General features: G+C 38.9%; 1 protein-coding gene across 1 annotated transcript in view; it reads left to right on the top strand.

The window, feature by feature from the left end:
* The window catches only part of MRE11 (MRE11 homolog, double strand break repair nuclease), a 76,642-nt gene extending 50,306 nt beyond the window's left edge, over positions 1 to 26,336 (top strand). The window contains exons 15-21 of the mRNA XM_052652594.1: positions 5,076 to 5,295; positions 6,467 to 6,547; positions 16,400 to 16,458; positions 18,590 to 18,657; positions 21,854 to 21,904; positions 24,114 to 24,192; positions 26,283 to 26,336. Coding sequence (XP_052508554.1) covers positions 5,076 to 5,295; positions 6,467 to 6,547; positions 16,400 to 16,458; positions 18,590 to 18,657; positions 21,854 to 21,904; positions 24,114 to 24,192; positions 26,283 to 26,336 — 612 coding nt within the window. The remainder of the gene's footprint in view (positions 1 to 5,075; positions 5,296 to 6,466; positions 6,548 to 16,399; positions 16,459 to 18,589; positions 18,658 to 21,853; positions 21,905 to 24,113; positions 24,193 to 26,282) is intronic.
* Positions 26,337 to 27,948: the final 1,612 nt, after the last annotated feature.

Genomic DNA, 27,948 nt, shown 5'->3' with positions numbered 1-27,948 from the left:
CAAAGAATTGATGCTTTTGAACTGTGGTGTTGGAGAAGACTCTTGAGAGAGAGTCCTGTGGACTGCAAGAAGATTCAACCAGTCTATTTCAAAGGAAATCAGTCCTGAATATTGATTGGAAGGACTGATGCAAAAGGTGAAACTCCAATATTTGGCCACCTGATGTGAAGAACTGGTTCATTTGAAAAGACCGTGATGCTGGGAAAAATTGAAGGTGGAAGGAGAAGGGGACGACAGAGGATGAGATGGTTGGATGGCATCACTGACTCAGTCGACATGAATTTGAGTAAACTCTGGGAGTTGGTGATGGACAGTAAAGTCTGGTGTGCTGTAATCCATGGGGTCACAAAGAGTTGGACACGACTGAGTGACACCAAACTGAACTGAACTGATACTATCTAGAACTTGACTAATGAAGTTCGAGGCTTTCCCAAGGTGTAATTCACAGCTTTGTAGAATTATTTAGCTCAGAACATGAATCCCAGTATCTTACTTAAATTACTTAAACAGACAAACAAAAGCATTAGTTTTTCCTTTAGAGATTAAAAAAATGCTTTAATGTGTTGTTCACATAGAAAAACTCTCAAGTATTTTCTTCAATTTAGGTTCCTATTTAAGTAAAGCCAAATATCAGTAGTAAATATTTTAGGCTTTGCTGGCCATCTGTGGTATATGTCACTTTTTTTTTTTAACAGCCCTTTAAAAATGTAGAAACTGTTCTTAGTCTTATCCAAAGTTCATAGTTGGACTGGCCTCTGATATCTTTATGTTCTATCTGAATTTGATTCAGGATTGATATCTTTTTTTAAGCTGTAATACCAAGTGCTATTAATGGAGTGAAGAGGCAGCCAGTAGGATGAGAGAAAATATTTGCAAATCATATATCTGATAAAGGATTAATAACCAGAATATATAGAGCTCTAAAATTCAACGAAACAACCTGTTTTAAAAATGGACAGAGGGCTTGCCTAGATATTTCTTTAAAGAAGAGATACATTTAACCACTAAGCACAGAAAATATGCTCAATATCACTAAACACTAGGGAATTGTGATCAAAACCATTGGATACACTTTGTATCCCTTTGAATGGCTGTTCTCCAAGAAATTAGAAGGTAACAAATAATGGCAAGAAAATGGAGAAATGGGAACCCCTGTGCATTGCTGCTGCTGCTGCTGCTAAGTCGCTTCAGTCGTGTCCGACTCTGTGTGACCCCATAGATGGCAGCCCACCAGGCTCCCCTGTCCCTGGGATTCTCCAGGCAAGAACACTGGAGTAGGTTGCTATTTCCTTCTCCAGTGCATGAAAGTGAAAAGTGAAAGAAGTCGCTCAGTCGTGTCCGACTCTTAGCGACCCCATGGACTGCAGCCCATCAGGCTCCTCTGTCCATTGGGTTTTCCAGGCAAGAGTACTGGAGTGGGTTGCCCGTGCATTGCTAGTGGGAAGATAAAAGCTACTGTGAAAAACAGTATGATGATTCCTCAGAAGGTTAAACATGGAATTGCTGTATGAGCTTTACAAATCTAAGTGGTGAAAAATTATTTCTTACTGTTGTTTTTAATTCATACTTTTTTTATTACTAGTAAGTCTGAACAGTTTTTATAAGTCACATTATATGAAACACTTTGTCATGTTCTTTACATAGAGTATTTTTTTTTTTTTGCCTAGGTCATTGGCCTTTCTCTAATTGATTTATAAGAGCACTCAGGTGAAAGCGAGTGTTTGTGTAGCAGAGTTAGGGGTTTTTGTCATGTAAGAGAGGTCTCCTTTTGTTCCTGAGGGTTTTTTGTTTGTTTAAGTCTGGAATAGGTAATGAATCAAAACCTTTTTTGGCATCTGTGAAGATATGCTTGTGGGGTTCTTCCTCCTGTGTTCTGTTAATATGGTGAATTATGTTATTTTCTATTCTGTTATTGAAACATCCTTAGAATCAGTTTAGGAACCCCCTGGTAATGGGTGTACTGGTCTTTCAGTGTGCCCCTGGATTCCTTTTGTTTGCTTTGATATTCATGAGTAAGATACTGTAATTTTTCTCCTGTGCATGCAGTCTTGTCAGTTTTCGGTACCATGCTATGCTGGCTTTATAAAAAGAAATTGGCCAGCTTTCTTTCTTAATGCTATCGAAATAGCCATGGAATCATCTGTTCTTTGAAGTTTTGGTAGAATTTACCTGTGAAACTCTGGTTGTGGTCATTTTCTGGAGTGTAGATCTTTTAATAATTTTCTCAAAATGTTGTTTGTTAATTAGTCTGTTGAGACTGTCTTGGTTTAGTTGAGGTCATTTATTTTCCAAATTACTTAGAATTGAGCAGAGTGCTTTGTCATAATTCTTTTAATTTTCCTTAGATCTTTTTTTCCCCCTCCATTCTCATTTCTTTGCTTTAATTTTAACAATTCATTTTAAAGTAGTTTCATCTGTTCTGATATTCAGTATTTTTATTATAATTTTCTAGATATTCTGTACTTTTGTTTTATTTTGCAATTTGAAGTCAGGGTATTTTATTTTTTAATTTTATTGCACTGTAATGAGAAAGTATGATATTCTTTTTTTCTATTTAGAATTGATCTTTTTCTTAGCATCCCATTGTATATTAGTTGAACCATTTCATGGGGTCTTGAAAAGAAGTATAGTATTTATTTTCAGAGTACAGTGTTCAACATGTATCAGTTACATCTACCTTAGTATGTAATTTAGGTCTTTAGTACATTTTTTAATGTACTGTTATTTATGGTAGTTTTATTCTGTAAAGTCAGTACAAACACTGAGTGAATATTTAACTTACTGCTTCAAGAAGATATACAAGAATAGGCTCTTGCCAGCCACTGGTTACAAAATCTTTGCTAACTGATTAATGCAGTACCTTTTCCGTGTGTGTTTCTGTTTGAGGACACCTTATTCAGTATATGTCATTGATTCGTTAACATTGAACTTGTGGCCAATAGCCCTATAACTCATGCCTGAATGACGCTTATCTGACAAGTGTATTTCCTACACATGGTATGTCTTAGCTTCCTGCACTTAGGGACAGTAAACAATACTTCAGCAGTACAACAGGGGGGCCATTTTAAAAGTAAAATCACCATCCAAAAGCACAAAATTGTGAACAACATGGCATTACATGTGTTCCAAAAAGGACACTCATTTACAAGTATGAGAGCTGAAACCAGAAGGCTGAGTGTCACATTGTTTGACATCACCTGGGAATGTGTGTTTCGGGCAATTAAAAATTTTCACCACTCTGCACATGCCCATAAATGACCACAAAAACATCAGGAGTATTGTTTGGGGCTTACAAAAACATTTTGGCAAGTAGGTGAATTTGCATATATGGGATGTGAAAATTATGAGGATTGGCCATACTTTATCTGGGACAAGAAAGATGAATTGAAATCTTTACAGTTTTTTCTTTATGTTTTTTGTTGTATTCCCTGGAGTTTTTTCTTTTTGAGTTGTAATGCCGTGTTGAGTGCTGGTAGTGAGTTAGCTGTTCCACTCCAGCAAGTGCCTCATCGTGAAGCTTGGTTCCCTCCCACCACCACTTCACTCCTGCTTCTGCCCTGCCTGCTTTGTTCTCATCTCCTCATTTAGCCCTGTCTGTCCATAGCTGCCTGTTTTTTGACCCAGAACTTGTCATTCTAAGCAAGAGAGACTGTTGTCATGGTCTCTTGGGAGGGATAGATCAATTTTGGAGCTCTCTACACTGTCTGAAACTCTTCAACCTTCTCCCTTAGCCAGGCCAGCTATTCACTCTCCTACCCATTAACTCTTCCTCCTAGGCTTTGTGTTTTGTGGGTAGAGCATTTTTCTAATTTCATTGAAAACATTTAAAAAAATTTTTGTTCTTCTTGTTACATTTTGATAGATTAAAGGAAGAGATCAGAGCAGCATTTCTCTTTTTGTTTTTAATCAGGAAATCTATAGTCACTTCAGAGTTATTCAGGATAGTTGATTAAGTCTCAAACTGGTTTTTTTTAGACAGTTTCTTTCTAAATTAAAATTTATGAAATTAAAATCTTGATCCTAAAGGTTTTTATCCTTTTCCAGGCTTTCAGTTGTTTTGTTCTACTTAACTCTTTTTATATATATTTGTAAGAAATTATTGCTTTTGTCTTTCTGATTATAAAAGTCATATGTTAAAAAATGTATATTGTAGCAAATTTGTAATATTCAATAATAATGAAGAAAAGAAAAGCACCCTAAAATGTCATCACTCAGAAATAGAAGCTATTTTTTGTGAGGTTTTTTCTTATTATTATTTATCAATAGCCCATTGTATAGAGAAGTTCAGATGATGACAGTCTCTTACAAATGGTGGTGTTGAATTAGGTATGCATGCACATGTACTAAGTCGGTTCCATCATGTCCAACTCTTTGCAACTCTATGGACTGTAACCCACCAGGTACCTCTGTTCTTGGGATTTTCTCCTCTTGTTTTCCTGACAAGAGGAGGTTGTCAGGCCCTCCTCCAGGGGATCATCCCAACCCAGGGATTGAACTCGTCTCTTATGTCTCCTGCATTGGCAGGCAGGTTCTTTACCACTGGCACCACCTGGGAAGCCTGTTGAATTAGGGTTGATTGCTAACTCCTGCCAGAATTGCCATTCCTCCCAGTTCTGAACCTTCTGATTTTGTGAAATTTTATTCTCCTTAGTATACCTTTTAAAAGTTTTCCTTTAATAGGTAGTATTGCAAATCGATCTGGCAAATCACAGGCATTGAATTTGATTGCTGGTGGAGAAGGCTTCTTTTGTATTGCATTTTTTAGTGTGACTGAGGAAAAGGGGGCGGCAGAGGATGAGATGGTTGGATGGCATCACTGATTCAATCAACCTGAGTTTGAGTGAACTCTGGGAGATAGTGAAGGACAGAGAAGCCTGGCACGTTGCAGCCCATGGGGTTGCAGAGTTGGACACAACTGAGCGATTGAACAACAACAATAACAGCATAATTCGTGAAAAATAATAGTTTAGACAGTTTGGCAATATGAGATGTTCACCACAGTGACCAGATTAATGAGTTGGGAGGATGCTGCATTGTCCAGTAACATGTGCTTTCCTCTTATTCATCCCTGTCAGGCCATGAGTAGGGCCAGAGCCCTCAGATCTCAGTCAGAGGATGCTGCTTCCGCCTTGACTGCTGAAGACCTTATGAGTATAGATTTGGCAGAACAGATGGCTGATGACTCTGACGATAGCAACATAGCGGCAGCCAACAAAGGAAGAGGCCGAGGAAGAGGCCAAAGAGGAGGAAGAGGGCAGAATTCAGTGTCGAGAAGGGGGTCACAGAGAGGAAGAGGTTAGCCCCGAGTACTGTTTTCCCTACACATTCACACTTGGCAGTTGTTCAGAAAATTCAGAATTGTGTTCCCATTGGCAGAATTGAGTTACACAGTCCTTCAAAAATTTATCTTTATAATGTGCTGAGACAGGCTTTAATGTAGTTCTGACATACACATTTCACTTAAATATTGAATAGCCACATGACATAAAGTTTTTAATATATATGTATTTTTTACATAATAAAAGAGTTTAATACCTACTCTCCTATTTTTTAAAAGAATTTCACTGTGTTTGGCGATTTTCCTGAAGATCCCGTGGTTAGGACTTGAGCTTTCACTGCTAAGGGTGTGGGTTCAATCCCTAGTCAGGGAATTAAGGTCCCTCAAGTCTCACTGCACAGCCAAAAAAAAAGAAAAGAAAAAAGTTTCACAGTTTTTCTTACACATTGGGTGTATTTAATCAATACATTTACTGTCACATATACAAAGTAATAGTGAATGAAACACTTAAGGAAAATGATTAGCTAAGGCCCACTGACAGTAGGAATAAAACTCCAGATGATAAAAATTATTTTTGTTAGTGTCATAAGATACAAATGCCCACATTATCATGAAGTGGCTTTATAAAATTTGTTTACAAAGAAAAACTGCCCTCAAACAGTTTGATTTCTTAATGTTAGTTAACATTAATTACCATCATTGTGTTTAATGTGACACTTTCGTCATTGAATAGTCCAAATAATAAAAGCTTTCACCCAGTGACTTCCTAATGAAGTATAAAAATCCCTAGTAATATTTAAAAATTATTTTTATTAAATATTTACCTATAGGAATTTTAAACTGGTTAAAATGGGTAGTACTTTAGTTAAAAATCTCCAAGGAGAAAAGTCTCCATATTCTATTGATGATTATTTTATTACCCTTGCATTTATAAATATTTTCTTTATATTTTAAATGGAATAATATGAACCAGATGTGGCCTAAGTATAGTCTTAGAAAATTGACTGATCAGACTCTAGATGTTTCTTCATATATATATATATATATATATATATATATATATTTGGCATTTTACACATAAACTGTTTTGAGATAACTTTTTAAAGATTTCATTTTGATTTTATTTTTTTTTTTAAAGAAAACTTTAGCTACTGACTGTATATTAACTGCTCAATATTCTAACTGCAGGCACTAGTCTGGAGATTTCTACTCAAGGCAGAGGTTCAAAGGCCACTGCATCAACGTCTAGAAATATGTCTATTATAGATGGTGAGTATAGACTACAAGTGATCATTTTGCAGTTATTTATAAATTCCAATGCAAGAAGACCCAGGAAACCCCATGAATAAGTCTTACTGGTTTGTGTTGTCGTCACTGGGGAGTCAAAAGAGTTATTGGAATCACAGGATAAATTATATTAATTTAAAAGACCTTTGCCATTCAGGGGAGCTATTGAAGAAGGTGAGCTCTAACATGTAATTTTTTATAATATCTGATATTAGATCTGATGATTTCCCTTTAATAGAGGGATCACTGAGACATAGAAAAGGCAGTTGGTCAGTGTATCAATAGTGATTAAGAGACAAGGAACTGCTTCTTAACGTACTGTTAACTTGCTTTTCTCATGCTGCTTTTGTCCATCTCTACTGTTAATATAGTCATGTGAGCTGCATTCAAGGGAAACTACAGTCAGAATTCTATGCATTGATTTTGTATATGTGTTGTGTCTGAAAGCTAGCGTCAAACTAAGGGAACCAATTTTTAATAAACTGTTTAGATAATGCATAAAAATTTAATAAACTATTTTTAATATTATAGTTTATGAGATCAGCAGAAATTATAAGTCAGATTTGTGAAAATATATGTTAAAATAGGTGATTTTTTTTCTCCTTTCAATTGAGAGTATATATGTCTTGTATTTATATTCTTATTATTAGAGATTAATTTTTGACAGATTGGAGAGTTGGATTAAATCTACAAGATGAAATTTATAAAGGGTAAATACATGCTGTATATATGTCCAAGAGGATGGCTACACAGAGAGAGTTCTGAGAAGTATGTGATATTAGCAGGAAACCAAGTAAGAAAGACTTAGGTCACTAAGGTTGTGCAAAGGTTGATCTAACTGTTTCAGTTTATGGTGCCTGAAATGCTGTTGCTGAGCCATGAAAGACACCAGGATTCTTGCTCTTTGGAGGAGAGAAATTCAATCTGGGGCCAGTGACAAGGCTCAATCACTCAGATTTTGTGTGATAAAGTTTTATTAAAGTATAAAAGAGATAGAGAAGGCTTATGGACATAGCCATCAGAAGTGGGAGGAAAGAGTGCCTCCCTGCTAGCCTTTAGCTGGATGTTATATAGCTACTAGCAAGCTGCTAGTCGGGAGAAAGGAAATATCTCAAAACTCACAGCATGCATTTTGACATAACATTGGCACAAGGTGAGTCATCCTGGGCCATAAAGCCATTGACATGAATCTTGAAGAAAGGCAGGTTTCCAAGCAAATACATAGTTTCATTAACATAGATTAGGAGAACAGTTGTATGAGTAAAACATACTGGTTCGTTGGGCCATTATCAGTTCTGAGTCTCTTAAGGAACTGACTTGAAGAAAGACATAGTTCATTAACATAGCTTAAGAAAAGTATTTCCATAAGAAAAACACATTGGTTAGCTCAAGGTTTGAGAAAAGTTAAGTTCAGGTGGAACCAAGTGTCGTCATGGCAACACAGAATTTTAAAAGAAACCTTTTAATTTTGTATAGAGAAGGAAAAAAATCTGATACTTGTAGTTTGTTTCCTCCTGCTGCTTAAGAGAGATAAAATCGTCTGACACTTGCAGCCTATTTCCTCCATTTGGAGACCCCTAGCCTTCCTGTCTGTTACCCTCTCAGTGCCTAAAGCAGTATTTATAAAAGCAGTGCCTCTCTACAGCAAGGATGTTCTCTCTCTGAGCTGATTGGATGTATCATGTCAAGAATACTGTGCTCATCTTTGGAACCATATTTCAAGAAGGATATCAGCTTTATATGATCATTCAGAAGAGAAACCATATAATATAAAAAAATCTCTTAGAAGGAACTTGGGATAGCTAACCTGGGAAAAATTGAAATCTTTACATTAATGAAGTTCTATCATGTCAAAGATTGAATAGATGTGATTTGCACAGTCCTAAAGACAGTGGTTTTAAATCTGTTTTAAGTTATAGATTCTGCAAGCTACATATCCTGTCTTTAAATAAGTACTCATACAATTATATTCCATTTCATAGGGTTCAAGGATCCCCTAGAAGCCCATCCATGGGCTCTAGGTTAAGAACTGCTCCCCAGTGATGACAGATAGGAAAAGCTAATCACACACAGATTTAAGTTTCAGTTCAGTTCAGTCGCTCAGTCGTGTCCGACTCTTCGCGACCCCATGAATCGCAGCATGCCAGGCCTCCCTGTCCATCACCAACTCCCGGAGTTCACTCAGACTCACGTCCATCGAGTCCGTGATGCCATCCAGCCATCTCATCGTCTGTTGCCCCCTTCTCCTCCTGCCCCCAATCCCTCCCACCATCAGAGTCTTTTCCAGTGAGTCAACTCTTCACATGAGGTGGCCAAAGTACTGGAGCTTCAGCTTTAGCATCATTCCTTCCAAAGAAATCCCAGGGTTGATCTCCTTCAGAATGGACTGGTTGGATCTCCTTGCAGTCCAAGGGAATCTCAGAGTCTTCTCCAACACCACAGTTCAAAAGCATCAATTCTTCGGCGCTCAGCCTTCTTCACAGTCCAACTCTCACCTCCATACATGACCACAGGAAAAATCATAGCCTTGACTAGACGGACCTTAGTCGGCAAAGTAATGTCTCTGCTTGAGACTGGAAGGCTTAAAAACAATTTGACGTACTCCCTCTTTTATAGACGAGGGAATTGAACTAAATGTTTTGCCTTAGGTTGATAAAACCACTGATAGTACTAATTTATGAGACAATTGCTAATTGTTTGCAACTATAATTACTAATATTTATGAGACAATTACTGGATGCCTGTCAACAGCTCAGTGGAAAGTGGAAGTGTTAGTTGCTCAGTCATGTCTGACTGTTTGCTACCCCATGGCCTATTTATATAGCTCACCAGATTCTTCTGTCCATGAGATTTCCCAGGCAAGAATACTGGAGTGGGTAGCCATTTCTCCAGGGGATCTTCCTGACTTAGTGATCAAACCCGGGTCTCCTGCTTTGCAGGCAGACTCTTTAGCATCTGCTCAGTAGGGTCGGTACTTACATTTTCTCTGTTTTACAGAAAAGAGAACCAAGGCTTTGAAAAGATAGGCAGTTTATCTAAGGTCTCACAGCTGGTAAATTCTGGAGCTTGAATTGATCCCCCACATTCTCTGGCCTTCAGGACAAGTAGTTAAGCAGTATACTAGTTTCCAGAGCGAGATAAAATTAGAGCTTGAGCTAATTGGTTGATTGAGCTAATTGGTTCTCATTAGTCTTTACATTATACAAAATAGCCTGTTAATCAACCCAAACATGGAGTAAGCCACCTCAGAAGGAAATGACCTGTGAGTCCATCAGAGGAAGTTTTTCAGTATTTTTTGGATGACGGATGACTTTGGAGAAAAGATAATGACATCAGATCTATTAAATGATTCTTAAAGAACCTTCTTATCAGAAGTTCTGCTGCTATGTTTTTATTCAAGAATTATTCAATATTTTCATAGAGCCAGCTGAAATCTATTTGACTTCATAAGTATATTGTCTTTGTTGCCATTTAGAAAATGGCATCTAGAAAGATATTGAGACATTCTTAGCAGGTCTAAAAAGCAGAGAAGGGGAAAGGAAGTGAAAAAAAAAAAAGCACTATAAAGAATCTGGGCTGAGTTCAACATATGAAAAGTTCTGTGACTTTAGATAAGTCACTCACTCTCCTAGTCTGTTCACATGTAAATTGGGACTAATCTTGCCAAATTGGATTATTCTGAAGATTAAAAGCAAAAAACCTGGGAATTTGCTGGCGGTCCACTGGTTAGGACTCTCCTGAGGGCCCAGGTTCAATCCATGGTTGGGGAAGTACGATCCTGCAAGCCAGATGATAGGGTGTCCTCCCCACTCCCCAAAGGCTGGCACATAGTAGGCTTTTGTGAAATGTTAATGTTAAAAAAGAGAGAGAGAGCTATTGAAAAAAAGAGGGAGTTAGGAAAGGAACAAGAATAAAATATGACCACTTCCTTGTTAAGCCACCAAAATTTGGTTAATGTGCAACACAGAGGCATAGACATTGTAAATTACCTGCCTTTACCTGAGCCCAAACTGAGTTTTTTTTATCATGACTTTGTTCAGTTTTTTGTTTGTTTGCTCGTTTTTTAAATTAATTTTTTACTTTTGGCTGCACTGGGGCTTCATTGCCATGCACTGGCTTTTTCAGTTGCAGTGAGCAGACTTCTTGAGGTAGCTTTTCTTGTTGCAGAGGACAGGCTCTAGGGCTTGTAGGCTCAGTAATTGTGGTGCATGGGTTTAGTTGCTTCATGGCATGTGGGATCTTCCTGGATCAGGGATGAAACCTGCATCCCCTGCATTGGCAGGCAAATTCTTAACTACTGGACCATCAAAAAAGTCCAGGCTTTATTGTTTTATGTGAAGATTTCCCTGACACCAATGGACAGAATTAATCACTCAAACTGAGTCTTCATGTTTCTACTGGTCTTGTTAAGAAATCAGCTGTTAGTGTATCTTGTTGCTTTTCTTTTAAAGTAGTACAATTTTCCTCCAGCTAGCTGTCTTTGGTGGTCCCCACTTTCACTATGATGAATCTAGATGTTCAATTCTTTTTTTATCCTGCTTAGAATTTATTCAGCTTCATGGAACTGTGAATTGGTGTGTTTTATCACTTCTAGTAATCCTTTGCCGTTATCCCTTCAGATACTACCTCTATTCTGTTCTTATTCTTCTAAGATTTCAACTAAGTAAATATAACCTATTCACTCTGTCCTCCCACTGAGGAGTAGTACTAACTTCCCAGAGTAATTAAAAGGGTTAACTGAACTATGCATATCCATTACTGAACATAGCACTTGATAAGAATCCAATCAGTGATTGCTGTTGTTATTAATAGTATTAGTGGCAGTATTTACAATAAACTTATGAAAATGGGTCTTCCATAAATTAGTCTAAATTTGTCTTTTATACAGTTGATTTGGCTCAGTGGTTTTACATTTAACTGGTTACATCCAACATTGGGCCTTTTTTTGAAAAATAAAACTGACTTTTTAATATAGTCTGTGACATAATAACCATGGAATACTAGCTATAGTTGCTGTAACTTTGGGACAAAAGCAACTTTAAAACTATAGCTTCTATGTTTGTATTCTGAATGGAGGAATGAAGAAATAAAGATTCAGTTCTATTATAACAAAGTACATGGAATGTAGAGGTTTGTTACTGCATTGGAGTTTTATTGGGACATGTATTATTAGATATTACATTTATAGCCAGCAGCAGTTGTGAATGAGAGTTGACAGCCCACATATTTTCCACAGAAGTTTGTCTGCAAAGGGTAGTGACTAAGTAAATAAAAGAGCCTCTGTCTTTGCATTTAATTTACCATGGCTACCCTGGGTGCTACTCCATCTACTGTTACTAGCGACATCATTTGACATCATTTGAATACCTACTTGCCAAAACAATTACATTAATTACCTCTATTTATCCTTTCAACAATTTTCAGCATGAAGTATTATTAACACTGTTTTATAGGTGGGGAAACTGAGACTTGAAGAAGCCAAGAACTTGGCCACAGTCACCCAGCTAGAGAGTCCACCTAGAGCTTTTAGCCCCTAGTACAGTATGCATTGCCTTCCTAATAGAACCGAGTGCTTAATTTTCTGATAATGTTCATGTATCACACAAACATTTATTGGGGATAGAAAGAAAGGAAGGCTCTTGTTTCTTCTTCAAGGAGCTGAGAGTTTGACAAGTCCATTAGTGAATAATAATTGAGCAGAAATTTTTTTTTTTTTTCTTCATGCAGGTTAGTAGTTTATTTTTTTCTGATTAGCTTGTTGTACTCTCTGTGAAAATTCATCTTGCTGCACAGGTATGAGGTATGCACTTTTCTGTACATATCTATCATGCTTTGAAACGTTTACTAGAAACACTAGACAACAGATAAGTCATTTCATCCACTAGCAATGAGTAAAGGGCCTTAAATTCACCCCCACCGTCACAGTCCATAGAGACTTAAAGTGCCCCTGGAACCAGCAGATTCTCCAGTGCCTGGAGGGATTCCACCCAGCATCTACGTCCTGTGGTTAAGATGACCCAGCACCTGGGGTGTTGCTGTCAAGAGTCTAGGAAGTGGAGGCTGCCTGCCGGCCATTGCTCACTGTTCTCCAAGCTGTGTTGGATCCTGTATCCAAAGTATATGATAAATCCAATCATATTCCAGACTCCAAATTGGGCCCAAGTCCTAGGGGTCATCTGTATCATCAAGTAAATGTTCACAAAGATGCTCACCAGTGGGAGGACAGGCAGAGCAGGGACCTTGAAGTGAAGAGGACTGAGGCTCTGGGGCTGCCTCCAGATGATGACTGTGACCCCAGTGATGAGCAGCAGCAGCAGCACAGCCACTGTGGTGAGCACGGGGTCTCCAGAGAACACACGTCTGGGCCACTGGGCCAGGATCACACTCAGGATGGTCAACAGGAGAACAAGCAGTAAGGCACATCCATAAACAATCCGGCCACATGTCCGGTGGGGATGGTTCTGGGAGGGTGACAGAGACTCTTGAGAATCTTTGAAGTTCCCGCTTCAGGTGCAGTGTCCAAAGGACTTGCTTCAACTACAGACTCCATCTCAGTTCCTTTCTCTGTTTTCTTGGTCTTGCTTAAATTCTCATCCTGTTGATATCTGAGGACAAGGACAGAAAATGCCACCAGGGAGTAAGCCAGCAGGGTCCTGATGGACATGAGGTCCACCAGGTCATGGAGCTCGAAGAATAACGCCATGACCCCTGCAAGAATTCCAGAAGCTAAGGTGGCCATGACGGGGGTACTGGTGCGGGCGTGGATGCGGGCAAGTCCCCGGAAAAGGAGCCCGTCATCTGCCATTGAGTAGATCACACGGGGCATGGGGAACATGGCACCCAGGAGGCTGGATGTAAGAGCACAGAGGGTGCCAACAGCCACCACATATCTGGCAGGGCCCCAGCCAACGTAGAGGAAAGCCTGCGGCTAGGAGCTTGCAGGATGAATCTGGTAGTAGGTCACCATGTGGGTGAGTGAGGCTGAGACACCAAAATATGCCAAAAAGCAGATGAAGAGTGAGATCACGATGCCCAAGGGGATGGACCGCTGGGGATTTTGGGCTTCTTCCCCTGTAGTAGCAATGACATCAAAACCGACAAATGCATAGAAACACATAGCTGCTCCTTGGAAAATCCCATCAAAGCCAAAAGGCACAAACCCTCCTGCACCCAGAGGGCCCGAGCTAGAGGAATCACTGGATCCAGATATGTTCGATTTGTAGTCCTCTTCCATGAGCTTCCAGTTGTGTGGGTCTCCCTTAATGATGCCAGAGATGATGATGAAGCTGAGAACCAAAAGGTTCAAGCCTGTGAACACTTTGTTAACCAGGGCCGACTCACCAGCTCCCATAGTCAGTAGTCCTGTGAGCAGAAGCACCAGGCCCAGTGCAAAAAAGTCTGGGTACTTGGCCAAGAAATGGGGCAAATGAAGAGGGAAAGTTCCCTGTAACACCTGAAGAGATGTGGTCCCCTATCAAGCTGTCAAAGGCAGAGCTCTAGGCCCTGGACACACTGGCGGTACCGATGACATAGGACAATATAAGATTCCAGCCAGTGATGAAGGCGCATAGCTGTCCCACGGTGACGTAGCTGTAGAGATATGCAGAACCGGAGCCTGGTACCCGGGCCCCAAACTCAGCATAGCAGATCCCGAACAACATAAAAGATAGGGCAGCCACCAGGAAGCAGATGACGATCGCTGGTCCAGCTTTATCCCTGGCCACCTCTCCAGCCAGGATGTACACGCCGACCCCTAGGGTGCTGCCCATACCCAAAGCCACCAGGTCGAGGGTGTTCAGACAAGAGCAGAAATATTTTTTTGGAAGAGTTGCAGTCACTAGCTCTTTCATTCAGTTGCCCTGTCCAGCCTTTGAGTAGAGTAGGATGTGAGGCCAGTAATAGAGTAGGTGGGTAAGAACTCTGCTTTTGTCTTTCCTCTCCCCTTAGCTAGACATGCCAAGACTGGGGGTGGAAAAAAGGAATAAATGGTAGCTTAGGGCTAGGTGGAAAGATTCCTGAGTTTTCTTACTAGGAGAATTTTGGACTTTGTGGGGTTGTTTGAGCATTTGACTTCTTTAAATCCTCTGTCTTTTTATCTCCTCTTGCCCTGTTGTTTGGCTTTGGGGTTATCTTGGGGGAGACCTTTTTTTTATGTTAGGAAACTGGTAAGGCTTAGGAGAAACTTAAACCTCTGATGGGCTGTTTACATTTTATTCTAGGTTTTTAATATTCTGCTCTTAATTCCAGTATATTGGGGGGTGATTCCCCATATCACCATGCAGTTCTCAGATACCTGCTGGATATCCTACAAGTCAACTCAATTCTGACATTGACTACCCAGAGAGAGCATCAAATTTCACAGGGGAGAGACCCAGCTCCACAAGACCGCTTGCTTCTCTTCAGATGCCAGTCACATGCTGGAATATGGTTGTTCTCATACTTCTGACCAATTGGCCATAAATCAGAGGTTCCCATGACTCCTTCATTGATTCAATTTAGTTGCTGGAGTGACTCACAGAACACAGGAAACTAGTTTACTTTCTGGATTACTGGCTTATTACCAAAGATATTAAAGATATGAATCAATAGCTAGTTGAAGAGATACTTAGGGTAAGGTCCAGAACAAAGGAGCTTCTGTCTGTATCAAGTTTGCGGTCTAGGCATGGTGGCATGTGGAAACATCCTGATTCATTCCCTGGAAGCTCTCTGAACCCCCTCCTTTGGGATTTTTATCTAGGCCCCGTTACATAGGCATTATTAATGACATTATTCGCTGTTGGTGATTGATTCAACCTCCAGCTTCTCTACCCTCCCCAGAAATCAGGTTGGGGACTGAAAGTTCCAACCTTCTCTTCCTAGTTGGTTCCCTGGTACCCAGCCTCCCTCAGTTGTGGTCCCAAAGTTGCCTTGTTAACATAGTAAAAAACACCTTGATGGCTCTCATCATTTCAGGAAATCAGCGTTTTAGGGGTTTCCTGGTGGCTCAGATAGTAAAGAATCCGCCTGCAATGCAGGAGACCCAGGTTCGATTCCTGGGTTGGGAAGATCCCCTGGAGAAGGGAATGGCAACCCATTCCTGTATTCTTGCCTGGAGAATTCCATGGACAGAGGAACCTGGCAGGCTACAGTCCGTGAGGTTGCAAAGAGTCAGACACAACTGAGTGACTAACACTAACTGACTCGCTAGGGGCTCTCTGCCAGAAATGTGGGTGAAGACCAAATTATATTTCTTATTGTAAAATCATAATATCATAGTCTTGGGAAGAATAAACTTCATGATTCTAACCAGGTTTACAAAGGTGAAAATGTAAGGATTTATAGGTTAAGTTATTGTGAAACAATGGATACACTGTTTTCTAGAATTCCCTCTGGACAATTAATTAGATAACTGAGTATTTTTAACACCGTAGAGGAGAGGAAGGAAGCTCTTACTGAAACAAATGGCTCCTAACACAGTAGAGCCACAAGGAAAGAGATTGCCAACTGTAAGAGAAGACCTGAGGAGGTTATTTTTCACTTATTTGGATTTCAGTCTGTTTAGTGATCAGATTTTATCCTTCAGGTATTTTGTTATAAAATACTTTTTTACTATAGGTGTCTTTATGAACATTGCTTATTACTTTATTTGAGTAAATCAGAAAAATCATTTGAGACTGACAATTAGACATATAATTCCATCTACCTTCAGATTTTAAGAAATGTAAATGATTTTATAATTAGTCATCATGAGCCTTTACAGATAAAACTTAGGAAATATTCAGCTAAAGAATCATGCAGATTTTTCTAAACTATTATAAGAAAAACATAATGGATGTATCATCTTTTTCATTGTAGCCTTTAAATCTACAAGACAGCAGCCCTCCCGAAATGTTGCTACTAAAAATTATACCGAGGTAAGGGAAAAAAGGTTCATAGTTGTGGGCTACTTTATATTTTGTACATTGTGATTGTCAATTCTTTGCTCTACAGAGTAAATAAAAGAAGAAAAAAATGTAAAATTTTAAAACTGAACTTTACTGATTATAGGCTGAGGGGCTTCTAGGAGTTTTTATTTTGTTTTCTCTCTTTAAAAAAAAACAACAAAAGACTGAATCACCTTGATTGTACATCCATAAATATGTGTCCCTTGTAGTAGTTTTAAGAATAATAATGTTGAACCAGAAGAGTCCGTGTGTGGAAAACCATTACAGAAGATGGGCATTCAGTGCACAGAGAGGTCTTGTTTCTTGTTGGTGTCCTTTTGTTACTTTCATACTCTGGCTGTGTCTTAATGGCTGAAGCTAGACTCAAGACAGATTATAAGCTCTGAGTTTATGGACTTCTGTGTGACTCTAGATTTAACATGAAACTTCTGCTGTTCCTTTGGATTCCAAGGAGAGTCCAAAATTGGCTTGAGTCTCCTCTTCCCTCGTTTTCAAAACCCATGTGTCTCACTTTTCAAGCACCATTCCTGGCTTCTGCCTCCGAGTGGCGGCTGTGGTCCACACCCGCACAGCACCACCAGCACCGCCGCCACCCGCTGCCAGATATAATAATCAAAAATGCCTCCAGACATGCCAGACGTTTCTGGAATGGGAGTAGGGGTTAAAAATCACACTTAGCTGAGAGTCACTGCCCTGTATCACACTGCCCTAGCAACGTTAAATTCATCCCTTCCTGGTTTCTTTGAGCTCATGATGTGGCTGACCTTCTCTTCTTCCAGAAAGCTTCTCTGTCCTGCTCCTACTATTGTTCTTTTATCTCTCTTAATTTCATCTTTTTTTTTTTTTTTTTTTTTTTTTTACCTCTTCCTATTATACAACTATCTCTGAGTGTACTGGTCCTTTTATCCTGACCTCCATTTCATTATTCCGTCAGTTGTTGCCCTCTATTGTTTCAAATGTGAAAACAAACAAAATTTTCATCATGTCGACAAGGAAGCTTCCCTTCTAGATTTTTCTTTTATAATGGAAGAATATGAGTTCAAAAAGAGTTAAGTCATGGCAAACTTTTTCTTTCATTTTTTTTTTTTAATTGGGGATACATAGTGGTGGTTTAGGGGAATGCTGAAGGCGTTAGATTCCTTCAAGGTACATAAGACAATCTTCTTATAGTTTCATGGACAAAAATATTGTCTGGATTCATAGCTGATTAGACAGCTTCATTTAATGGTTTTTGACTAATAGTTCAATGTTAACCTGTTGAAGAAATGGATCGCAAGTGCTATTTTTTTCACTGCTTTGTCTTTGACTTTATCAGTTAGATGAAGACATAGCAAATGTGTATATTAAGTGTCAAGATAACAGAAAGGGCTTCCCTGGTGGCTCAGAGGTTAAAGCGTCTGCCTGCAATGCAGGAGACCTGGGTTCGATCCCTGGGTTGGGAAGATCCCCTGGAGAAGGAAATGGCAACCCACTCCAGTATTCTTGCCTGGAGAATCCCATGGACAGAGGAGCATAGTGGGCTACAGTCCACGGGGTCGCAAAGAGTCGGACACGACTAAGCAACTTCACTTTCACTTTCACTTTAACAGAAATATAGAATAGATAGTATTTTGGATTATAGAATCAACAATCATAAATATCTTTAGTGAGGCTTAAAGGCAACAAGTGGTATTTAATAGGAATAAATGGAACAGAAAAACAGATATCCCGTACTTCCCACACAGTCTTATATACTCATTTTTAATTAGAGATGAAACAACAATGGTCTTTCATTTCAAACCCAAGAGAATCACAGGGCACTGTCTGCATGTGACCCTATGTGAGTCTTTCACCAGTCTAGATACATGTTCCTGTAGGTACCCAGGCTGCCATAGTACAGGATAGAAGTGAGCTCACACATATTATACAGAAAACCATACATAAAATGAAGAGGTCTTAGGGAGGAGGTCAGGCAGAGCTTTAGGTTTTATGGGTGCTGCTCACATGGTTTCTGCCTCCTTTTTTGTAAATTTTTATTAAAAATGTATTTTTAGACTATTTAATGCCTTTTTATTCAAATTTTCCATCCCCACAAAGACTATTTGCTGTTTCTCCCTCTTAGGTGATTGAGGTGGATGAGTCAGATACCGAAGAAAACATTTTCCTGACTACTTTCAAAACTGATCAAAGGTAGGTATAGTCACTTCCTGCAAAAAGAAACATCTGAAAAAATTAAACATTATCCAGAATTCTCCTTATACATTTTTCTAAGTCATGGAAGTCTAACAGATTCATTTTCAAGAAGTCATGTATTTGTTGTTGCTATTTAGTCACTAAGTCATGTCTGACTCTTTGTGACCCCATGGACTAAGCTCCTCTGTCCATGGAACTCTCCAGACAAGAATACTGGAGTGGGGTTGCCATGCCCTCCTCCAGGGGATCTTCCCGACCCAGGGATCAAACCATCATCTCCTGCATTGCAGGCAGATTCTTCACCACTGAGCCACCTGGGAAGCAGTCATGTATATACAGAAGTGAAAAATAGACCAGGGGCTAGTTCATAGTCGATGCATCATTATTACAAGTATTTTCAATGACAGTTTGAACAACTTGTCATTCATTTCCTTTTGCCTTTATTACCCAGTGATTTTCTTCTTAGAGTACTGTGTTCTCTCCAATTAACAGAAAATAGCTTTGTATTTTGTTAATATTCAGTTTCAGCTTTTAGCACTTCCTGTATGTCAGATAACCATTCTAAGTCTTTGCATATGAATTAGCTTGTTTGCTGCTTACAGTCACTCCAGGAGGTAAATGTATTTATAACTCTGTTTTCCTCCCTTTTCCCTTTGAAGAAAGTGAAGCTTGGTAGTTTAAATAACTTACCTGAGGTCACCAGCCAGTCACGGACCAGGCATTCTGCTCCAGGACTCACCTCTGCCATTGCTGCTGCTTTTATTTAATTTTATTGAAGTATTAGTTGGTTTACAGTGTTATTTTCTGCTGTACAGCAGAGTAGTTATACATATATATACATTCTTTTTCACATTCTTTCCCATTATGGTTTATCCCAGGATATAGAATACTGTTGCCTGTGCTATACAGAAAGACCATGTTGTTTGTCCATTCTATATATAATAGTTTGCATCTGTTAATTCCAGATTCCCAGTCTATCCCATTCCTACCCTTCTCCCCCTTGACTAGCACAAGTCTGTTCTCTGTGTCTCTTACTCTGTTTTTGTTTTGTAGATAAGTTCATTTGAGTTGTATTTTAGATTCCACGTATAAGTGATATCATATGGTATTTGTCTTCCTCGTTCAGACTTACTTTGCTTATTATAATAATCTCTAGGTTCATCCTCTGCTGTTGCCTCTTAACATAATAGATTAAACTCTCAGACCTCTGTGCATGTAATAAGAGTCATTTAAATGACAAGAGACCATTTATAAACTAACATTTTGGCAAGAAATCTGAAATCAGCCTTGGCAGATTTGTTTTCCTAATGACAGTGACTGGGTGACACGATTTAGGTTGTTTGGTGGAAATTATTTAGTAATAACATGGTTGATATATTTATTTCAGTCATAATTGGAAGTATTAAACTCTACCACTTATTGAGTATGGGCCTTGTACAAGTTTCTTCTGTGCCTCAGTGTCCTTATTTGTAAAATGAAGACAAGAATATTCATCTCCAAGGGTTATTATGAGGCTTAGAAGTGAGTTAATGTTAGTGAAGTGCTAAGTACAGTACTGATAGCTTATGGTGAATGGTGCAGGATTTGTGGTCTCTAAAGGAGAAGATTTAACTCTGGGACCAAAGATGCAGTCTCAGTCACTCAGAGCTTTGTGTAGCTGAGATTTTATTAAAGTGAAAGTGATAGAAAAGTATTCTAGCAAAAGGCACAGGAAGGGGGTAGAAGAGTATCTGCCTTGCTAGTTTAAGCAGAGCATTAAATATATTTAAGCACTGAAATATTTGTATAAAAGCATTATATACTTTTCAACTGGCTGTTGAGAATAAATAAAAAGAATGCCTCAAGGCTGTTAAAGTTTTGTCAGACCTCTTTTCCCACAGCATACATCTTGAGCTTAAAAAATACATGTCCTTGAGGCTTATAAGGCCTACGTAGCGAAGGCAAAAGAATATTAAAAAGATAAACTGTTCACTTCCTTAAAGGGGCCTTGGACTTCCTGTCAACTTGCCTAAGTTAACTTTCTCAGTACCTGGCACAAAGTAACACCTCTATAAGGAAGAACAGGGAAATAGAATGAGAGTGATAGGAAGAATGGTAGGCAGTGAAAGCACTGATATTCTGGTGGTTAACTTGAAAAAGGAAAGAACTTTCAGCTGTAAAACTCTCTTCTGCTGAATAGGCAATGGTGGTCTATCCACTTTTCCTTGGAAAAATTGCAGCAAACTCTACTTTGTTGTGGGCTTCCATGGTGGTTCAGACAGTAAAGAATCTGCCTGCAATGTGGGGGACCTGGGTTTGATTCCTGTGTCTGGAAGATCACTTGGAGAAGGGAATGGCAACCCACTCCAGTATTCTTGCCCAGAGAATTCCATGGACAAAGGAGCTTGGGAGGCTACAGTCCATGGGGTTGCAAAGAATCAGACACAACTGAGTGACTAACTCTACCTTGTTGTACTGGGAATAAGAGGACCCTTCCAGATTTGATAGAGCTGGTGGTACCCACCCTCATCTTAAAGCCACGAGCAAGAGAAGACCTGGTCCCATCAGGCCAGGGGGAAGAGGAGAGATGGAGGGGATCCTGTTAAACCTCGCAGTGAAGGGAACTGACATTTCAGGGGCACCTTTTATGTACCAAGGCCAATTTAACATGTTATCTTATGCTTGTGACTGTGCTACAACTGACATAATTGGCCAAACATCTTTAGACAGGAATTCTGACCTGTGGCTCCAAAATATATCTGTGCAAAAATGAAGATGACTTAGAGCTCCTGCACACAATTTAATACACCCTCTCTGCCTTAAAGCTCATCAAATTAAACTTTTTTTTTTTTTGGTCATTTAGGACAAAAGCCATTTATTTATTTGGCCTAGCAGTCAAAGCAATATAGTCATTCTTTCCTTCCAGCACTGATTTCTAAGGATAGGATACCTCTTATAGACTAGATCTGTCGGTCTGTGGGGTCCTCTGGTGTAGAATTAAGGACCCCTGCTATGATCACATGAGCCAGCGTCTGGTGTAGATGTCTGGGCACCGCTGGTTATTTGTCTGGGGAGACAGCAGCAGGCAGAGTCAGGTCTCAGTGGGTGCTTCTTTCTTAACTTTCCACTTTCCCCAGCCCCCGCATCCACAATGCCCTGCCTGCCATGGTGGGCTTCGGGTTTATGCTCTTAATGCTCTGTTTTTGTGTCACAGATGGAAACCAGTCAACAATGACCAGTTCCAGCTTAGGTCAAATACAGAGAGGTAGGGGTGTCCCAGTTGGATCAGTTGATAAATTCCTTGATCTGCTGTCTCTGAAGCTGTGTTGCCTTCGAGTTTGCTCGTCATATCCTCCTTTACCTTTGTGCCTGAGAACCTGTGTGTTCTTCTGTTTCCTTCTGACATAAGACCTCTTGTTTCAAATAGTTTGTCCAGACAAGACCTTCAGTTCTTTTGCTGTAGTAACATTCCAAAGCATGGTAATAAATCGTTGGCTAGGAATTCACAAACGCTGCTTTCATTTGTGACAGGAGCCAGCCACCTTTTTCGTAAAGGATTAGGTAGTAAATATTTTGGGAGAAGGCAATGGCACCCCACTCCAGTACTCTTGCCTGGGAAATCCCATTGATGGAGGAGCCTGGTGGGCTGCAGTCCATGGGGTCGCACAGAGTTGGACACGACTGAGCGACTTCACTTTCACTTTTCACTTTCATGCATTGGAGAAGGAAATGGCAACCCACTCCAGTGTTCTTGCCTGGAGAATCCCAGGGACGGGGGAGCCTGGTGGCTGCCGTCTATGGGGTTGCACAGAGTCAGACACGACTCAAGCGACTTAGCAGCAGCAGTAAATATTTTAGGCTTTGTGGGCCAGGAGACAATATTAGGGATACTATGTAGATACTTAAACAACCGTTTAAATGTACCCATTTCAAAAGCTGAAGACCATTCTTAGCTCAGATCTATGGGCAACAGGTAGGCTGGATTTGGCTTGCTAACCAAGATTGCTGGCTCCTGTTCTAAGATTACTTAAAATTTTTGTTAGTAAAAAGACAGGAATATGAATTCCATTACTACAAGTTAAGCTTCATAAAAGCAGATTCTTGATTATCTTGGTTACCGATACTTCCCAGGGCCTATCATTTGGTACGTGGCAGGGATCAAGTACTAAATAAATGTTTGCTATTCAATTTGGACAGAACATGAATGATATTAACTGAGGCAACCCCAGAAAGCAGTGAGGCTTTTCCAAGATCCTTTTATCCTTTTATGGAAATATAGCTGATAGTTGAATTAAAATATTTCAATGTTGCCATAATTTTGAGGAGTAGAGGATAGTAGTAGATACGTGTTAATATATGCTAAGAACTATGATAATACAAGCAAACATCTGTGAAATGCTTCATACGTGTCAGGCACTGATCAAAGTGTTTACATATATTAACACATTTAATCTTTTTTTAAGTGGCTATTGCTTTTTATTTTTATTTTTGTAATTAATTTTTATTGGAGTATAATTACATTGCTGTGCTAGGTTCTACTGTAGAGCAGAATGAATCAGCCATACCTATACATCGATTCCCTCACTTTGGGATTTTCTTCCCATTCAGGTCACTGCAGTAAGTGGAGTTCCCTGTGCTACATAGTATGTTCTCACTAGTTATCTATTTTACAGATAGTGTCAATAGTATATGGGTTCCCTGGTGGCTCAACGGGAAGGAATCCACCTGCCAATGCAGGAGACGCAAGTTTGATCTCTGGGTTGGGAAGATCCCCTGGAGAAGGAAACGGCAACGCACTCCAGTATTCTTGCCTGGAAAATCCCATGGACAGAGGAGCCTGGTGGGCTTCATTCCATGGGGTCACAGAGAGTGAGACACGACTTGGTGACTAATCAGCAACAACTAAAGAGTACATATACATCAACTCAGTCTCTCAGTTCCTCCCACTCCTCCCCCTCCCCCCTTGGTGTTTGTATGTTTGTTCTCTGCGTCTGTCTCCATTCTTGCTTTGCAAATAGATTCGTCTCTCCCATTTTTCTATATTCCACATGTGTGCATTAATGCAAGATAATTGTTTTTCTTTCTCTGACTTACTTCACCCTGTATGACAGTTCTCTAGGTCCATCCACATCTCTACAAATGACCCAGTTTCATTCCTTTTTATGGCTAACACATTTAATCCCTAAAAAAAGTATTATTATCCTCATTTCATATCTGAGGAGATTGCGGCACAGAGGCTGAGTACCTTGCTGGAAACCATGTAACTCATAAAGGGCAGAACTGGAATTCAGACCTTGACCTCAGAGTGCTTTTCCTCACACATCTCTGAGCTTTTACTGCCTCTAATGTCGCTCGAAGAGAATGTACTAGCTGTTTTTATTTATGGCTACTACTAAAATGAAAAGTTTGGCAAGAAAGGCTCCTGTGATGAATTTTTGGTTCATCTTCTCTGTTTTTCTCCTATTTTGCCTCAGAGGCTCGAGGACTTCATCATCAAGCAAACCCATGTCCCAGAGCCAGATCGCCAAAGGGGTCGACTTTGAATCAGATGAGGTAATAAAATACTATGTTAAATCTTAAATAATTTTAGTGTTTATAAAATCTGAATAGGAACTGCTAAGCTAGTTGCTGAAAATTATTTCTTAATATAGTTTCATTGATCACCTTCCTTGGAACCATAGTTAATGTGGAATCAGTGAGCGGCCTCTGTTGAGGGCCTGTCAGTGGAAATGTCTCAGACGTGAAAGGCCTGAAATTTAACATCTAATATTCACTCAGCTCTTATTTACCTGCCCAGTTAACAGTAGGATCAGAATAGTTTTTTTAACTTTTGTTGTTTATGTTTGGAGAAATAGCGGTGATAATATCATAGAAGTTTTAATGTTACTTTTTAATAGAATGTTTATTAAATCCTCATTATATGCTCTACACATTTCCTACGTAAGGGTGCATGGTGGTAGTTTTCAACTGTGGTAGAAACATGAACATAAAACTTACCATCTCAACCAGCTTTAAGTGTACAATTATCAGTAGTTCACTAGTGTTGTGTATTCACATTGTTGTGCAACAGCCTCCAGAACCTGTGCATCTTCCAGAACCAAAAATCTATACCCATTGAACCATGTCTTTCCATTTCCCCTCTCCTCAGCCCCTGGCAACCACTCTAGTGTCCTTATGATTTTGACTGCTCTGACACTTCAGATCAGTGGGATTATACAGTATTCGTCTTTTTCCGCCTGGTTTATTTCACTGAGCACAGTGTTCTCCAGGTTTATCCCCATTGTAGCATGTGAATAATGCCTATGATTTTGAGCTTCACCTGCTGCTGTCACGTTCCCTGTGTCCCATATGTAGTTTTGAAACAGCTTGGAGAGACTCCCCAGAACTCGGGCTACAGAGAAAAATGGCAACATGAACTCATACAGTCTGTCTATTAAATACTAACATGTTGCCTCCAGGAGAAAAGTGAGCAATTGTTGATGTATTTGTTAATTCCAGAGCATCTAGATATACATATGGTTATATGTTACTTAAAAAACTTTGTATACTTCAAGTTAACTGCAAAGGAGAACTATTAGCAAATTCTCTACTGTAATTTGGATTTAACTCATTTATAAATCAGTTCTGCCTTTTATGGTAGCAGAAAATGAATCAACAAGTGAGAGCAAATTTGTATTTCTCAAGACATCCGTATATCACTAGAGATAGCTAACTTGGTGAACATTTGAATGTGTTAACATTGCCAACAGAGCCTAACACCAAAGAGTTATTCCTTTTTAGTAATATCTTAAAAGAAACATAAACCAAAACTGTACAGTTTTGCTTTCTCTTTTGAATATATAGTTATAAAATATATAATCATTGATTTATGTTATCTGCATTAGATCCTGTGTTTGGGGCTTATTTTAGGTTTGTTACTTTTCATTCTCTCTAAATTCTTAGCAAACATCTGATATTCTTGCCTATTTATACTGTACATGTAATAAACAACCTAGGAGCATAGGAACTCATTGAAACTGAAATAGCCCATCTACTTTTTCCAAAAAATATTTGAAAGATTGCTTGCTAGATTGTTTCTTGCATCATTTTGAGAGTAGTGGATCTATTTCTGGCATTATATGGGTAGTGGGAATAAAAATTACAGTTATTTCTAAATTGGATCATGTGGCTTCATTAATTTTTTGGCTTTCAGTTTCTGGAACATCAGATATACCAGTTATAAAATGTAAATTGAAAAAAAAAACCTGTTTAAAAACCTAATAGAAATGACTTGAATAATATTTATTTTTTGGCTTTCCTGTACCTTATTTGCTTTTTGTAGGATGAATAACTGAGAAAATATATTGAGATATATTATGGGTGTATATATACACACTCATATAGAACAGGATAAATTTTATTTTTAATTCTTGCTAAAAATTCAGTTGAGCTTATTTGTTTTAACAGTGAAAAGGCTACTAAGGAAGAGAGAAAGAGAAAAAAACCTGACAATTTGTATTTATGAAGGAAATAGAAACACGAAAGCCTACCCAATGTGAAAGGAGAAGATGGCTTTTACTGGCATTGTTTGCCCGTAAGCATTTCTGTTTTATCTCAGTGAAGCATGGAACAGTCACTAATTTTACATTTGGATGTCGTTTTAGGATGATGACGATCCTTTTATGAACCTTAGTTGTTTAAGAAGAAACAGAAGATAATATATTTAATGGCTGTTGGAAGTTTTTAAGATTCGGGAAAAATGGAAACATTGCAGACTAAGAGTTTATCAGTTGAAGATATTTTGAGTATTGCTGTTAACTGAAGAATTTGAATCTCTGCTTACACAGAGATGGAGAAACTAATGTATAAAAATTTATGTTTTTTTGATCATTTCCTGACCATGACCCCACTGTCTGAGAAACTTCCCATATCAAGGGCATATAGAGTAGCATTGGTTCTCCTTATTTTTTAATCTGGTGTTAATGTTACCTGTATTATAAATGCTCTATAAAACTTAGAAGGTTATCTGACATACAATAGTTTGTTTATACTGAGTGAGAGCTTTGTGTAAATATCATTCTTGAATAAGGACTAAAATAAATCTACCATTGTACATTTCTGCTTTATAATCAAACACTGTGTCAGTATTTTAAGGTGATGACATTTAGCCGGAGTTGAGGAAAAGAGCTTTACCCCTTTTTATAATTTTAGTAATTTCTAGACATCCTGGATTTCCTGCACGTAAAACAGTGTAAATGAAGCAGTGCCCAAGCTCACTGTTTGTTACTCAATATGTGTTCTTTTTCAATATATGTTCTTTTTCTAATGCTTCTGAAGGTATCAGCCAGAGACTTTGAATGATTACATATATCCTGTACTTTGAACAACTCGATAAAAGTTGATGTAAAAAAAGTCTGCCAGAATTATCATTTCTTATTCTAGTTGTAGCAAAGATTCTAAAATATTGTGCTTCCATTGAATGGTAGTAATTTCCTGCATTATTTTCCATTATTAAAGTTTCTCTCTCTTCCTTATCTAAGAGAAAAGGGTTAAAATAGTTGAACCATATTTTCTTAGAAATATTGAATCTTTTTTTTTTTTTTAAGAGAGACTGGCCAGTTGACCCTTATGGTTATATTAGATTAACAATGCAGTATCACTTCTGTGGAATATCAGTGCCAAGATTCTTCACTATTAATATTTTATCGTAACATTGGGCATGGGCAATTCCAAAATCTTAGAGAAGCAGCTTCTGTTACTTTTTTCTTACTTGTAGGTAAGAAAGGAGAAAATGGCTCTTACTCCTTCTTAGGGGCACCGAAGAATTTGACCTCTTCAGATTTAAGTTCAGTAATCCCATTTTCCTTTTTAAGACTGTTAAAAGACCCCGTGAGAGTGTTCTTTTCATCTTACAATGCAGCTATTTATTCAAAACTCCTGAAGGAAGTTACAGATCTTGGTGGTACAACAGCCTGACATTTCTTCATAGGTAGAAACAAACACTAGATGGAGCAATAGTCCTGATCTTTGGTATATTCAAACCTAGAATGTGTCAAACTCCAAAAGACAGCATTAGCTTAGTGGCTGGCCTCTATATCATAGCCCTTTGAAAGGGCCCTAGTCAAGAATTGCAGTGTAGCCCTGGTTTCCTTAAAAATATTTTCTGTACTTCATTTGGGTATAGGATTATTTTAGTAGGTAGCATCAAGGCCTCAGCAGAAGGCCTTGTCCTGTGAAATATTCTCCAGCACATCTACTCCTATCTTTAATATTCGCAGTATTTGAATGAAGCAAAGATGAGATGCTTTCCACGGTGGGATGGAAGCTGGT

This window comes from Budorcas taxicolor, chromosome 15 (genome assembly GCF_023091745.1).
Source record: "Budorcas taxicolor isolate Tak-1 chromosome 15, Takin1.1, whole genome shotgun sequence".
NCBI lineage: Eukaryota > Metazoa > Chordata > Mammalia > Artiodactyla > Bovidae > Budorcas > Budorcas taxicolor.
This window is presented reverse-complemented; position numbering and strand designations above follow the sequence as displayed.